This window comes from Larimichthys crocea, chromosome XXI, assembly GCF_000972845.2.
Source record: "Larimichthys crocea isolate SSNF chromosome XXI, L_crocea_2.0, whole genome shotgun sequence".
NCBI lineage: Eukaryota > Metazoa > Chordata > Actinopteri > Sciaenidae > Larimichthys > Larimichthys crocea.
This window is the reverse complement of record NC_040031.1, coordinates 10,480,965-10,496,969: the sequence shown is the minus strand read 5'-3', so window position 1 is coordinate 10,496,969 and position 16,005 is coordinate 10,480,965. Positions and strand designations below refer to the sequence as shown.

The 16,005-nt window shown below is 40.6% G+C and overlaps 2 protein-coding genes across 2 annotated transcripts in view; one reads left to right on the top strand and one right to left on the bottom strand.

Moving 5' to 3' along the window:
- The window catches only part of zfpm1 (zinc finger protein, FOG family member 1), a 102,854-nt gene extending 100,608 nt beyond the window's left edge, over positions 1–2,246 (bottom strand). Inside the window, exon 1 of the mRNA XM_027272635.1 lies at positions 1,587–2,246. Within this exon, the coding sequence (XP_027128436.1) occupies positions 1,587–1,626 (40 nt within the window). The 5' untranslated portion in view covers positions 1,627–2,246. The remainder of the gene's footprint in view (positions 1–1,586) is intronic.
- Positions 2,247–7,378: 5,132 nt separating this feature from the next.
- ces3 (carboxylesterase 3) lies at positions 7,379–14,949 on the top strand. The gene is made up of 13 exons (XM_027272529.1): positions 7,379–7,496; positions 9,110–9,311; positions 9,405–9,543; positions 10,656–10,789; positions 10,891–11,044; positions 11,239–11,343; positions 12,054–12,155; positions 12,453–12,593; positions 12,759–12,839; positions 13,239–13,380; positions 13,555–13,704; positions 13,941–14,013; positions 14,552–14,949. Exons 1-13 carry the CDS (start codon positions 7,430–7,432, stop codon positions 14,733–14,735), a joined length of 1,674 nt encoding a protein of 557 aa, XP_027128330.1. The 5' UTR covers positions 7,379–7,429; the 3' UTR covers positions 14,736–14,949.
- The last annotated feature ends 1,056 nt before the right edge of the window (positions 14,950–16,005 follow it).

Here is a 16,005-nt window from a genome sequence, read left to right as displayed (position 1 = left end):
TACACAAACCAGTATACAGGCAGCTTATTAACTCAACGACAACCAGTTTCACATTGTAGATTTACCGATTACCTCCTACAGCTTATGTACGCTTAGGAAAGTTATGATTTAAATTTTGATATAAAAACCTGATTCATTGTTTCACGCCGGTTTGCATGTTGCACTTGTGGGAGCAGCTTCTTCACGGGAGCTAATCCTCCAATGCTCCATTTGACCTTTTGCCCTCAACAACACAAACATTGCTTAACATGTGAGGTTTGAGTTGGACCGTGCAGTAAGCCGATCAGTGTGTTTAGCTCAGAAATCAAAGCTGCAGACAGAATACACCTGCAGCCACCAGAGCCAGGAGACTTAATCAGGACTGACTCATTAATATATATATATACATATAAATGAAAGTGTATGATGTGATATGGTGCAGCCTAAACCTCCAAATGTTGCTTTTACACAGCAGGTTTCTGGGAACACACTGACACAATCACTGATGACGAGATAAAAAAATTATTTGCTCAGTGTGATAACTCACCAAACAAACTGTCCTGCTGATGTCATGCTTTTCCACCCAAGCCTCCAAATAAATACACAGGCACAAATTATTCCTCTAATCTTTCATGACATTATTATTATTTATATATTTTTGACCTCACAGGGCCCAATGAGGGGAGGAGGGTGTGAGGGAAGGAAGGAGGGGAGGGGGGGTTTAACAACAACGACAACATCATTAATATGCTTTTATATCAACTTTAAACATCAGTCACCAGCGATAAACCTCACACGTTTTATAAACAGGAAGAACTCGTCAAGCACGGAGACCAGCCAAGCGCCAGACCAAGAGAGAGAGAGAGAGAGAGAGAGAGAGAGAGAGAGAGAGAGAGAGGCCTTTCAAGCGGACCCTAAGATGCATTATTGAGTTAAAAGGATAGATGAAAAAAAAAAAAAAGATCCAATTGTAAGCAGCTATCAGCCGGAGAGATCAGCCAGGCGGGCCTATCTGACGCCCCATCTGTGGAAAAGAGAAGTGAAAAGCCAGAGAGGAGGAGGAGGAGGAGGAGGAGGAGGAGGAGAGGGGGCCCTGCCTCAGACAGAAAACAAATAAAAAAAAGAAGAAAAAAAAAGATCCAATTTTAATCTTTATCTGGGCCTCACATCGGATCGCTGCTTTATCTGTGTTCACATCGGCTTTTTCAGAGAACACTGACGTTTCCACAACAGAATTAAACAGGAAGCCACGGCTGCAGTCTGACTGAGCTGCCAAATGGACAAAGCATTCTTTAACACATGAAAACTTTTTATTTATAGAAATATATATTCTGACAAAAGAGAAGCTTTGTTATGATTTGGAAAGTATTCAACTGTGTGTTTCACTCATAAAGCTGTAGCCATAAAGCTACCGACATGGGCTGACTGACTTATTAACTTTTCCACAGTGAACGCGCGGTTCAACAGAAGCGCCGCACAAAACATGCGGCTTCTTCCCATGAGCGCGCGTGGCTCACCGCACATTACTACTACTCCTACTACTACAAGTACAGACAGACAGACAGACAGACAGAGAGACAGACAGCAGTAAGTAGTCCTGAACTTACGTTTTATCTGCCGAGGTTTGCTCTGCTTTCTCCGGGACATGGTTGACAAGGAGCCCGCTGGGACGGACTGATAAAGCGGTCTGGTTTCTTCTGTCTTCTCCTCCTCCTCCTCCTTGTTCGTCTTTCTCTCTCTCCGTTTATTGCCGCGACGCGTCGCTCCGATCAGCGACCGGAGAAATCCGCATGACCCGCCTGTACTTTGATATCTTCTGCCACGACAGCGCACGGTCGCACACGGCTACCTGTGGCTGTTGACTTGTCACTGCCCTCCTTTTTTTTACTCTCTCTCTCTCTCTTTTCTCTTCTTCTTCCCAAACGTGCCTTTCTCACCTCCACCTCCACCTCTCTCCACCTCTCTCCGTCTTTCCTGCTTTAACGTTTATTCCTCTGCGCTGGGCGCGCCTCCGCCACAACCGCTTTTACGCGTGAGTGAGTGTGCGTGTGTGTGCCAAAGCGAGCACAGCCGGTCGCGTCCTGGAGCAATATTGAAACGCTGTTAAATAATAATAACAGTTACATGGAGTGGCTGCTATTGTTTCTCTGTCAAGTTTCCTCTGGCCGGTCCGCCCCCTCGTCCGCTCGCGCTGTGTCTGAACCGGTGGAGACACTTTCAATGGAGCTCGAGCGCTACTCTGCTTACTACTGAGGGAGAGAGCGCGCCTCCGGTACGCCCCTTACGTCCGACGCAAGGCGCCGCACTCGTCTCCCATTGGTTGACACTTCCCATCCCCATGTGAAGCCAAATAAAATAACAATATAAAACACAATAGATATTCATTCAAATATTTATAAGTTTTATTATAGTTGGAATAATTCAACTGGGGACACTTTGATGTGTCAGATCAGCTCGTGATATTATTGTTTTATGCTTTTTTTTCTTTCTTTAGAAAACATACAAATCATATTACTGTTGTTCATGAAAAGCCTCATATTTCCAATGTTGTTCATGTTTTATATGGAGGCTAAGGAACTTCTGAGGTTCTTGGCACTCGTGAAACTCTCAAAAGATTTTGAACTTTGTCCAAATTATGATTTTATGGTAATTGCCTGAGCAGGGTGTCAACCTAACTTAACTCAAAAAAACTGTAAATATTTGAGTTTTATTATTTACTTATAGTCATTTTAATAAGGACACTTTGATGTGTCAGATTAGCTCGTGATATTATTGTTTTATGCCTTTTCTTTAGAAAACATTAAAAAAATCATATTACTGTTGTTTATAAAAAGCCTTCCAGTGTTGTCATAAACTTTTTCATGTTTTATTGTCTTTTAATCGGAGGCTAAGAAACCTCTGAAGTCCCTCGCAACTCTCAAAAGATTTTAACTTTTTTTTAAACTCCAAATTATGATTTTATTGTAACTTATTGGATATCAAGTTAGTTACAGGGTTAGGCACAGAAGTGCAGTGCATCACCCTAACCAACATGATATCTGTGAGTATTCATTGTCAGTTATTGTTGTTATAATAATTCACCAAGGACACTTTAATGTCTCAGATTATCTTGTAATATAAAACATATTACTGCCTCATATTTCCAGTGTTGTTATAAACTTATTCATGTTTTATGTCTTCTAATTGGAGGCTAAGGGACTTCTGAAGTTCTTGATCCTCTCAAAAGATTTGAACTTTGTCCAAATTATGATTTTCCTGAATTTCCTGAGCAGCGTGTCACTTCAGACTTACATGGGCATCATATATCATTTCAAATTTGTATTCATCAAGCGTGTAATACACGGTATTGTTGAAAGCTTTCATTGTACTGTATTTTGATTCTTGTTTAAACGTGATACAGACATGAGATTAGCCAGGATTTCCTTTCAGGCTGACGGCAGACTGCTTTGGTTTCCTGCATGGATGACTCACATCGAAGTTATCGCATTACAAAGGTACATACAAAGTACAATAACAGTATTAGACTATGATTTATATCCAGTGTTTAGGCACACACACGTGTGAATGGATTTGTGTAACGGCAATATTTATTGACCTTTCGGTCACTCACTTTAACACCAGACTATGAGCAGCAGGTGAGGGTGAGCGATGAGTGTTCACCTGATGCTCTGTTATGATATTAATTAAGCTTTTTAATGTATTTATCTTACATAGCAAGGACATTAAACATGGACAGGTATATTTAGCACTTATTAATGAATGAAAGGTTTTAACATTCATCTCCAAAATCCACAAGATGATGAAGTCTGGTTTAAGGTTTAAGGTTTGCATACAACCATCACTCACTGAAATAACAGCAGCACCAGTCAGTGAACCTTAATTCAGATAATGCCATAAAGTTTGGGATTTGAACCAGCAACCCTTGAGTCACACACTTGTTTTTTTCCAAAATATGTTCCCGCCTGTTAACATGAACATGGAGAGGAGCTGGAGTTGGCTTCTTACCAGCTAAATTCACTGCTGCCACCTAGTGTCCACCTTCCAAATCACGAGACGGAGCAAAGTATGTTTAGAGCTCAAAGGCATGTCACATGGCTGATACACAGACATGCAAGAAGTACCTTTCATTTGAATTTGAATGAAGGTGTCTACTTACTTCTTGCATGTCTGAGTACTTGGAGCATGGAGACTTGTCATACTCATTTGTGATACTGGTCATTCCTTTTTGTTTTCTAGTTGTAAGTTCACGGTGACAAACAGCGGTCAGATAATCGTGCTGATAAAACGCAGTCTGATATTATGATAGACCACAAAGCAACATAAGATTGTTTGCAAGAAGAATAGTCATCGACCACATACCCCCTGCCGAAAACGTCAGATATGAAAAACAAAATGACTGTTTTAGCATCTGACTCACTTCTCTCTGCTTTTCAAGGCCATCAGATCCTTCATTTTGAGAACACGCACTTTTGTGGTTGCGTGTCAAGTGATCTATCTGAAAAATCATTGTCATGTGTCATGTAATTCGTTCACAATCTTATGTTAGATGATCTGTTATTGTTGCACTGACGGTGTATTTATTGGAGCAGGAGCAACTCTAAAAACTGTTTTTTGTTTGTTTGGCTTTATACAATAGTAGTCTTGGAGCATCTCCTCTGATTCGATGGTCTGCCCGTTGGACTGGGTGCAGGACAGACTCACAGTGACTCCCAGGAGACTGCAAAACTCCTTCCCGGAAATGAGAGGTGAAACGGGTCCCCCAATCTGAGACAATATCTCTGGGGAAGTCGTACAAGCAGAGAACATGGTTCAGCATAAGTGGTTTTCTTGGCAGGAGGCAATTTAGGCGGACGACTAAAGTAGGAAGATTTAGAGTAAGGACTGGGCTGGCACAAAGACGACAGGCAGTAGGTGCAGGATGGTCAGAGTGAGAATGCATTATCTTGTTCTCGGTGTGCCATGGGAGACAGCACCAACAACAGAACCAGGAGCTAGAATTTCCATCACGTTGAGGGATGGGAGGGGAGACTGCAATTGGTGGGACTGGGCATCAGGCTTGAGAATCTTGGACATAATTGGACAATTAAAGAAAAGCACCCACCTGGCTTTGCAGGAGTTCAGCCATTTGGCAGAGTGGATTCACTCCTGGTTGTTGTGGTTGGTCCATTCCACAAATGGCCGTTCGGCTCCCTCCAACCAAAGCCAGAATCCTGGTTGGCTGGTGCTGCGGACCTCAGAGTTTGGGAGGAGATGGGCATCAATGCAAATAGTCAGGGGGATTAGGGAACGTATTACCTGTTTATGGCAAGAAGAGACTTCTTAAAGATGCCACACAATAAGGGTGAGTTGGTATTTGTGACGATAGATGACACTGGCTTGTAAAGACACACTAACCCTAACCCAAAATAAGGAATCAGAAAAGAAGCACTGAGAAGGCAAGAAATTACAGTAATAAACTTTTGACAAGTTAAGCTGAAGCTGAAAAACGTTTATTTTTATTTATTTCAATCATTAACAATGATAGGGGAAGAGAGTATTTAAAAGGATGTAAGTTGAATTTTAGTAAAATAATGGTCAGTACAAACTCTTGTCTATTTATTCCCCTTACATAAATCATATTAAGTCAACTCCCCTGGTCATCCATGCATTGTCTGCCACCTGCACGGGCTCTATGCCCCAACAGGGGGCCCACTGCATGAGACTGCATTAAAAATATGAATTATACACTTTAGCTACTGTCATATTTCTAACTGATTATTTAAATACAACTAAAAATACAGGATCAATTTGGTATTCCCTCTTACAAGTCAGTTGTTTTTGTGTACTTTAACACTCACTGGATAGTTACAATAAAGTGTTCAGTGGCTAAATACTTCTTATTTTTGATGGAACCATAACGGTGACTACCTGAAATTTATTAGGCAATGATTAGATTAGGATTAGAAGTATTTTTAATTGTTCGGCATTATGTTTTTCAGCTCTTAATACTTCTTCAGATGCTTCTTCTAACAAATACAAGGCAGTTTTAAATGTTACTTTTAATTAGGCCATGGGAAAATAGCGTTACATAATTGTTTTTGGCCCCATTAGGATTCTTTCTTACCTTTTTCATCCAAATAGGGCAAACAGTGTGGTCATAGAGAATGAATGGGGTCAAGCTGTACTAATCTCGGTCACAGAACATGTGTTGGTTGTGCACAAGAGATGATGTTTCTACACTATTGTCCTCTGTCATATAAGCAGGTAGGTTGCAGTTTGTCGCTCTAATATTTAGACATGAAGTTGAAGCATTTCATATTGTTTATTTAAGATAACAGTCTGGTGTAGAAGTCTGTATGAACATGTTTTTGTAACTTTAAGTTTCTTTTGATGCATTTATTTTATTTGCATGCATTCAAACACACAGTCTCTGTCTCACTGTAGTGCACACAGTACAGTATAGATTTTCAAAACTGTAAACAAACTGTAATCCAAAAATCAACAGAGGATTTGCCTCTTGTCGGAGCACGTATTGATTGTCCACAGGAGCTGATAGAAAGGCAAATAATAACTCGAATAACCACTCATTACAAATCGAGGTAATGCAGAAGAGCATCTCTGAACGCACAGCATGTCAACCCTTGACCACCCCCGGGTGCTATTCCTGTCAGCTAAGAACAGGAACCAGATCTCAGTCCAATTACAACCATTGGAATGTGGTGGAACGGGAGATTCGTATCGTGGATGTGTATCTGACAAATGTGCAACGACTGCCTGACTCCATCATGTCAGTGTGGCCCAAAATCTCGGAGGAATGTTCCCAGCACCTTGTGGGAATTATGCCATGAGGGATCAAGGCAGGGATTTCAACCTGGTACAAGCATGTCGTACCTAATAAAGCAGCCTGTGGGGCCATGAGTCAGCAAGTAAGGGTTACAAACCTCTAACAACAACAACAACAATATCTTTGCCAGTGATATTTTTGCTGACACACTGACTCCCGTTGCACAGAAAACTAACTGTAAAATCTGTGTATACCCTGCAGTAGCACATCAGCACAGTGTGAACAGCTCATTTCCTGCAGTCAGTTTCCAGTCCAGTAAATAAACAGGACTTGTTCTTAAACTTGTAATACTCTTAAATCCAATCTTACACAGCCCTCTCAGAAGCTAGAGAACATTGTTTATTTAGTGTAAGTATACAAAGTATTATAGAAATGATGTTTTGCAGCGTTGAGCTGTCGTGGCCAAAGAGCAGGATTTTGTCATTTTTGACTCAGCGGTCAGAGTTCTGCTTGTTGAGGTTAAATCAATGATGGCTATACCATTCATGCTGAGCTGTGGTTGTGAAATAATGAGCTTGTTTGTGATGTGTGTAGAAGGGGAGGTACTAGAGGGCCAGTACAGGGACAGAGGGCTATTTCTCTGACAGTACACTGTAATTCTCTCTGTTTTCTTCGACCCCGGTCAGGATGAGAACAACGCTGTTCATTGTTTATCTCCTTCCTGCGCTGACAGTGATCGCACAGGCAAGCCCAGGTAAGAAGAACATTTATATTTCACCTCATATTAAAGCAGGACTTTTTATTTTTCCGAAACCGTAGTTGCCCAGTCAAAACAAATAATTTGTATAAGATGAACCGTGACCGTGCAGACATTTTACAAACAGTCAATTTTTCAGGAACTGTCAGTAACAGCCTTGTTTGTTTTTTAAGGATTTAGGTTTGGAACAATAAGAGGATTAAGGAATTTTCCTTGGATTGATATTACAGTTTAGTTTTAAGCTTAAATTCAACAAATGTGTCTTTGTATATGTTACCCTACATTACATTATTGTTGTCCTTTCTCTAAGTGTGCTGTAATGAATTTCTAAAGCCATTTGTCATTATCGTTTTGTGTTAAATCTTTGGACTTATGACACAATGTTAAGGGGCAAGAAAGATAAATAAACAAATGGTGAAAAGCAGACAGCACCAAATGAAGAAATAACAGCAATACAAAAGGAATATACTGTAGGACTATAACTGGTGATCCATTGATCAATAAAGGAAATGGTATTACAGCTTTAGCACAATTGAGGCTCTGTGTCTGTCGTAATTATAGAGATCAGTCTGTGCAAATAAACAATAACAAACGGCTGAAGGTCACATGTGGGGTTCCACAAAGATCAGTACTCAGTCCACAGTTGTTTTTATTGTACATTAATGAGATTTGCAGTTTCTTTTGATGATAGATAATAGAAATATATTTTGTCCTGGTAAAGATTTGAAGAATTCTCCAGATACAGTAGGAACCAAAATTGAAAAATAACATTCACACACGCAAAATACTTATGGAGATCAGTTTGTAGTTGGTCTGGGTCTTTTCATGAAATGTATGTTCAGTGTATAAATGCAAAGGGATCTGTACGTAACAAATAAATAATAATAAAGGGTAAGTGTGATAAGCAAATGCTTGAGTTTTTACCTTTTCAGTCAGTATCATTGCTTGATTTTGTTTATATATGTTTTTGAGTTGTGTCATTTGAAATGACCCAACTAACATTAAAGTTTAATAAGATGCCCAAGTTATGGTCCTTCGTCAGATTAAAATTTGATACGAGGGAAATGCAGGGTTCATATTTTTCCCTATTTAGTCTACAAGAAATTATCAAACCATTTAGTACTAACAAGAAATAATCCAGGACTCTCATTCATCTCACGCAGGTTAATGCAAACTCAAGTTCACTGCCAACTCAAGGCAGCAAAATGTGTTTTAATATACTGTTTTAATAATGTAAAATAACTGTAGTCCCAGTCCAGGTAGCACGAAATGAGCTATCTAGCTTAGCACTTTATTTATTTTAGTGGCAATGAAAGCGATCTGTCCAACAGGAGTTGATGTGGAGCAGCCAGAGGACATCAGAAGGAAAACCGGAGAACATTTTCTCCATATAATATGATTCAGTTTCACCCAAACCAGTGAAACACTTGACTTAAAGTAGATGTAGATGTGGGAATGGTAGGGAGACCATTCACTTGATTACAAGTCAATGTAGCATCAACATGATAAAGCTGCTATTTTAAGATTACACAATAGAGTTTTAAATGTAAACTTACAAAAATACCGGTATGGTCCTTGAACACACAAAACTCTCCCTCTCATATCTTCAGCAGGGAGCAACGACCTTGTGGTCTCTCTGAAAAATGGCAGAATCAGAGGGGAATACGTGACGGTGAAAGGCACAGAGAAGAGGGTGAAGCAATACCTGGGAATCCCCTTTGCCCGACCCCCTGTGGGGCCGCTCCGTTTCGCCGCTCCTCAGGATGCAGAGCCCTGGGAAGGGGAAAGAGATGGCACACGTCACCCCCTCATGTAAGACTGGGTGACCTCTGAAGAACTAAAGGGGCACAGACAGAACATGGCACACACTCATTCTTCATCTCTCTCTATCTCTTTCTATCTCAGGTGCATCCAGGATCCGCAAATAGCTGTGAATGTTTCCAAGACCATGTCAATGCAATACACCCCACCGGACATTTCAGAAGACTGTCTGTATCTGAACGTATACGTTCCTCCTGACTCAACAAGTGCGGACAAACTGGCGGTGGGTCAAAGAGATATTGGTGTGGACAAAATAACAGAAACTCCTAACAGTGTAGATGCAATCCAGCTTATGATGGACTGAATTCTTATCTAATGTGTTCATGTTGTTCTGTCCACCCCCTGAAGCATAGAACTGTTCATTGTGTGTTGGCTGCTCATTAACTTAGTTCAAACAGAGCCTCGGTGCGTGTTTGATTTTTTTACCATTCAAGTGTCTTCATGGCAACAGTGTTGGTTAGTTTGGTTAGCTTGGCTCTGCTCAAAAATAACATTTATCTACTAAGACTGGTGATTCTGCTCAGAGCTGACACTTACGCTTCTTCACACTTCAAATAACACCAACCTTCAGTGCTTACACTCCAGCTGACATTTCAACTGTTTCAGCACTTCACAGATCAGTGTAAGCAACTTCGACTATCTGTTGCTTTCAGTGTCACACCTTCACTGACATCTAAACTCTTCTGCTGACAACTAGATTCAACTGCTTTCAGCTCCAACACCAATTAGTTTTCAGTCCTGACATACAGTGACACTTTAATAACTTTCAGTGCTCTTGTTCTATAACCAGCAGTTACAGTTGTTGTTGCTTTAATCTTTTACTCTTCAGTTTATGGATTGAAATCAACGATTACACTTCAGCTGACATTTCTTCGGCTTACGTGTCAGCAGCTTTTACAGTGCTCACACTTCAACTTCAACTATTTTCAGTGCTTATGTCACGATCCTGCACACATCTTGCACGATCCACATCTTAAAGGTCCAGTGTGTAACATTTTGTTCTATTGGCAGATATGTGTGTAATCTCTTTTAAAAAATAAGAATAAGATTGTGTTTTTGATGAGCCTTATATATCTGCAGAGAAAGTTTGTCTTCTTAACATGGCCTCCATGTTGCGTTGTCATTTTTACAGTAGCCCAGAATGGATAAACTAAACACTGGCGTCTCCTAGTTTCTCCTACATGTTTGGACATGGTTGCAATCTGCAGCCTCGCCACAAGATGCCACTAAATCCTACACGCTGGACCTTTAAGTGACTGTGAACAGTACTGTAGAAATATTTCTGTAAGTTTAAGAGGTCACTTGTGAAGGCTCCCGTGTTGTGCTCTGTGTCAGGTGATCGTGTGGATCCATGGAGGAGGTCTGTCCATGGGTGCAGCTTCCCAGTATGATGGCGCTTCATTAGCTGCCTATGAAAACGTAGTGGTGGTTATCATTCAGTATCGCCTCGGCATTCTGGGGTTCCTGAGGTAAGGCATTGTATTTCTCATGTTTGAAATCCACAGCATCAAAATGACCCAGAGTTTCATAGTTCAATGATTCTCTAAGGTTGACTTTTCCTGTTTCATAGCACTGGAGATGAACACGCTCAGGGCAACTGGGGTTTATGGGATCAGCTGGCTGCCCTGAGATGGGTGCATGAAAATATCGAGGCCTTCGGTGGTGATCCACAAACTGTCACAGTGGCTGGAGAATCTGCAGGAGGCATCAGTGCGTCTATACTGGTAAGAAAAACTAATGAAAAAATGTTAACCCAACCAGCATGTCTTGATAGTAAGTTAGCTGACAGACAGTAAATTACACGATTTAAATGATTTTTAATATGTTTAATGGACCCAGAGTGCTATTAATGTCTGTTATGTTTGTCTTTTATGTCCATTTGTCGGGTCATTGCACATGTATCTTTCTTTATGAACAGACTCTGTCTCCACAAGCAAAAGGACTGTTTCACAGGGCGATTTTTCAAAGTGGAGTGGCAACACTTGGGACTTACACTACAAGCCATCCTTTGGGTTATGCCAAGGTACTGTAATATGTGAACTGAGTCATGTTCATGTTCACCTGAGTCCAATATTTGCTCTCCTTTTAGCTGTTCGTCCAGCAACTCCTCCACTGTGTTCACTGTCTAGCTGCTAAATACATCTGTGTGCTGTTTGGTGCTGGGTAGGTCTTGTGTAGTGGGTTAATCGGAACTTTTTACTGAACAGCTGCCTACAGCTGCTGAAAAAAAAAGTTGATGAGAGTGCCATAAAACCAAAATAATGATGAAAATAATGAAAATCTAGAGTTGGGTGGTGGTTCTCTGTGTGCATCTGAGTACTTTGTTCGACTGTTATCATAAACACTTTTAAAGGGATCTGTTTCACATGTGTCGTCTTAACCCATGAATGCATTTTCTTGTGTCAGCATAATGTGGGAACAGCAGCCTGCCCAAATCAGGAGGCAGTATGATGTTTCTGTCAACATTGCTGAGTAAAATATCAACAATGCAACTAGCAAACCACTGTAGATGTTGGATGTTGTGGCTCTCATTACAGTGGGGAAGAAGAAGGGATGCAAGTAAGCGAGTGGCAAGGCGGTAGATTTGAACCTGAGCCACAAAGGATTCAGTATTCTTCTGTGGTACCTCTACCAGAGTGATAAAAGAATTTCACTGTCATTAGAGAACTATTGTATCAGGGTACATTTATTTATGTGTTAATGATTTGAAATCATCTCTTCCTTCCTTCCTAGATTGTTGCCAACATTACTGGATGTGACCGCAGCACTACAGAGGAACTGATCCAGTGTATGAAGGGAAAAAGTAAAGATGAGCTAGTTGATGCGACTAAAAAGGTACAGTACGATTGTGTTAACTGTATGTTTGATTCTGTTTTCTTACACCTCCTGGATCCTTCTGTCTTTACAGTGTAGTTCAAATTAAACTAGAAAACAACTCTAAAGTTGTTCAGCCTAATTATGTAAAGACACCTGCTCTAAATATTCAGCATACATCAAGCATATTGTTGTATTATCAGGGTCCAATTCTCCGATATAAATTCCAAGTGTCATGTCTGACTTTAGCCACAAGATGGCAGCCTGTAAACACTCCTGGCTGGTAACCACCCATTGAAAATTCTGTCTTGTGTTTAGATGAAAATTTACCTGGGAGCCGTGGTGGATGGGGTGTTTCTGTCTGACACAGCAGAGGAACTTCTCAAGAAGAAAGAAGTGCTGAAGATTCCTGTGATGATGGGAATAACCAACCATGAGTTTGGATGGATCCTACCTCAGGTCGCACAGTTCTCAATGCTTTCACTCCTCATGTTCAGATGTAACATCCTCTGGGGTCACATCATAATCTACAGATCGCCCTTTACTGAAAGGAACTGAGGTGTTTTTTTATTCATCTCTAAGGATTTGTAATAACTTGAAGTCATTGTCTCATGTTGATCACAGAGCTTTGCCCCTCCTGGCTGGGAGCAGGGGATGAACAGAGAGTCTGTGCTGGCAGTGGTGAACATGTTCAATCCTACAGGGGTGAGCTCCATGACAGCTTGTTGCTGCTTGTTGATGATTGACAATGATTCATTGATTGTACTATATGAATCTTTTCATTTCTAATCGTTGTATCAACAACAACGATATCATTCAATTTTCATCCATCATGTAGCAATTTGAGGCAGCAAGTCATTCAGACACATAAAAACATACATGAATCTGTCAACAAAGACATTTATTCACATTCAAAATTCAAACCATTTACACCATGTGAATGTATCAAAGGCCGTTCGATACAGTTTGGGGAATGGGTCAGACTTATTTTGCAGCTGCACAGACATCTATGTGGTCAGTGATCAGGTCATGAAATCACCCTTTCTGTCAATGGGCACTACCTCAGAGGGAAATCTGATGGACCAACCCACCTCCCTGTTCCAGGCCTCCTTAGTCAACGGCCTCATCGCAGACGAGTACCTGAAAGACGCTAAGACCCCGGAAGAGATCAGGGACGCATTCACCGAAATCATAGGAGACCTTCTGATGACGCTGCCTGTCGTCAAGGTGGCCGGATACCACTCAGGTTAGAAAGAAGCATCTTGAAAGCACTGTGGATTGTTTGTGTTGCATACAGAGGACTAATGGACCTGTGTGGGAGGACATTCTGTCTACAGTGGCACAATTTACTGGTACAGATTATAGATTACTTGGTGCTGTAGGATGTGTGTGTCACCTTTTCTCTCCTTGCTGTATTTAGACGCAGGTGCTCCTGTTTACATGTACGAGTTTGTACATCGTGCAGAGATACACAAGCACACTAGACCCAGCTTCGTGAAGGCGGATCATGCGGATGATGTGGGCTTCATGTTTGGTGGATGTTTCTGGAATGCACATATAAAAATCATAGGTACGTGTATAATATGTTATCTATAATAAATCTACCATATATATGTATTTATAGATCAGATAGGCTCTCTCGCTCTGGTCTTTTCTCATTACATACTCGTGAAAGTATCAGTTGAATATCTAGCATGTTCTGGGACTTGGTGGAATAAATTAATGGATGGATATGTGTTAGACCCCGTGGATCAGATCATGGTCAATGGATATCAGTATTTCATTCTCCTCCTGTCACATCTTCAGGCAATATTACGAAGGAGGACGAAAGACTTTGTAGGACCATGATGGCGTACTGGGCCAATTTTGCTCGTACTGGGTGAGTAAGCACGGAGAACAGCAGCAGCACCAAAGCTGCACTAATCTTTTTTTTTTAATATATATTAACCCTCTGGCATCTGAGCAAGCGCCCACAATTGCAAAAGCAATCGATAGGGCCATTGATAGGACCCCAGAGGGCTGACAACAGAAGACAGAAAGCGGTCTCTTAAACGGACAGTCCCTCAACCCTGTAGTTACCTTCACCTCTATGAAGCTTTTAATGTCTTTCAGCTCATTGTTTTGGTTTTATGGCTACAATTCTTATTTGTTCTGCTGCCCAAAAAGTGGCCAAAAAGTCAATGACTGCAACTTTACTTACAAAAAAAAAATCCTAAGGGAGTGGTAGATTGGTTGGAGAAGCTGCTAGATTGAAAGATGATACTGCCTAGCACAGAAACCAGTTCAAGGTCAGGCTGTGAAAACACTACACTGTAATACAGCAGGGAAAGTTGACAACACATAGCAACAAGGTGCAGTTGCTTTAGACAAAATCGAGTATGAAGTATAATATTTCTTTGCTGGCTTCATCTCCTCAGCTCTCCCAACGGCCCTGATCTGCTCAACTGGCCTCAATATGACAAGCAGAAGCAGGAGTACATAGAGCTGGGTCTGACGCAGACAGTGAAACAGAAACTGAAGGAGGACCGGGTCCATTTTGCGACTGTTGTACTCCCTCAGAAGCTGGAACAGTTTGCAGCAGCAGCCAAATCTGGAAACTGATCTCTGCAAGCTGTCACATTGTTTGTACTAGTCCCGAGTTTTTGAGAGTTTTTAATGTCTCCTTGGCAAAACTAAGTGGTACAATGTTAATTACTGCCTGGAGACCTTTATCTCTGTTTTAGGATGGATTCACTGTGCTTCCTTTCAAAGTCATTGTAATTCAATGCGTGTACTCTGTAACATAGCTATAATTAAAGGAAATCCTTTCACTGCACAGGAAGGAAGTGCGTCTCTTGTTAAAATAGGATGGTCTTTGAGAACAAACCATCATGTATGTGTGTGTGCGAATGAGTGACATTTCCCATACATTTGTGAATTAAACTGATCTCACATTTCTATCACATATACAATATGTTTTAAAATGAAAACTTTCGACCAGAGCTCTAAAAACAAAATATTTAATCTGAAGAACAACGTTGAGCAACGTTGTCTTTCGGAGAATATTAGACAAAAACATCAACAAACCTAAACTAATATCAGCTTAGAGTTTTGTTTGTGTAATACAATATTCCAGCCTTTAAGGATGAAACATCTTTATAAATACTTTTTCAGAATCAGAATCACTTTAATTCAGGTATGTGTGCACACACAAGGACCTTTGACTCAACTTCCACATGTTGCTCTCTTAGTACAAGCATCAAACATATATAGACATAGGTACAGTTGAAAAACAGAACAGAGGACTTGACAGCTAAACATAATTAATATATATATATATATCTATATATATATATATATTATATATATATATATATATATATATATATATATATCTATCTATATATATATATATTATATATATATCTATATATCTATATATGTATGTATTGTTATGGCATTTTCTATCCTTAGGTTACACAAGGTCACGTGTGGGTCTTGAGGTCCTCGTGCCAGTCTATCTTAACACTGTGTTGGCCAGGGTCGAAGAGACCTATTGCTGCCTTCCTAAACATAATAGATAGCTTTCCGTTGACGTGCCAATCTGCATAAATAGGCATCTGTGTCTCCAAACTAGAATATGCTGACAATAACACCTGCATGAGTAAAAACATCCTCTTTGACTAATTCTGGGTGTGCAGTATTTGTGGTGTTATCTTGGGGTTTACAGTCTATCCACCAGGTTGAGTTGGGCAGAATGTGAGACCGACTCAGGCACTTCTGATAAACTTTGTGGGTGTCTCTAATTCTCCTTTATCAAGCGTCAATAAATAATACAGCATAAGAGGCTCCTGAACACTCCCTTCCTGACCTCACCATTGACCTTTGACTT

Excerpts from the sequence above, each read along its gene's own strand:
- ces3 (XM_027272529.1), top strand. The coding sequence starts at position 7,430 with ATGAGAACAACGCTGTTCATTGTTTATCTCCTTCCTGCGCTGACAGTG. Across the intron at positions 9,312-9,404 it reads GGCACACGTCACCCCCTCAT|GTGCATCCAGGATCCGCAAA; the intron begins GTAAGACTGGGT and ends TTTCTATCTCAG. Across the intron at positions 11,344-12,053 it reads ATCCTTTGGGTTATGCCAAG|ATTGTTGCCAACATTACTGG; the intron begins GTACTGTAATAT and ends CTTCCTTCCTAG.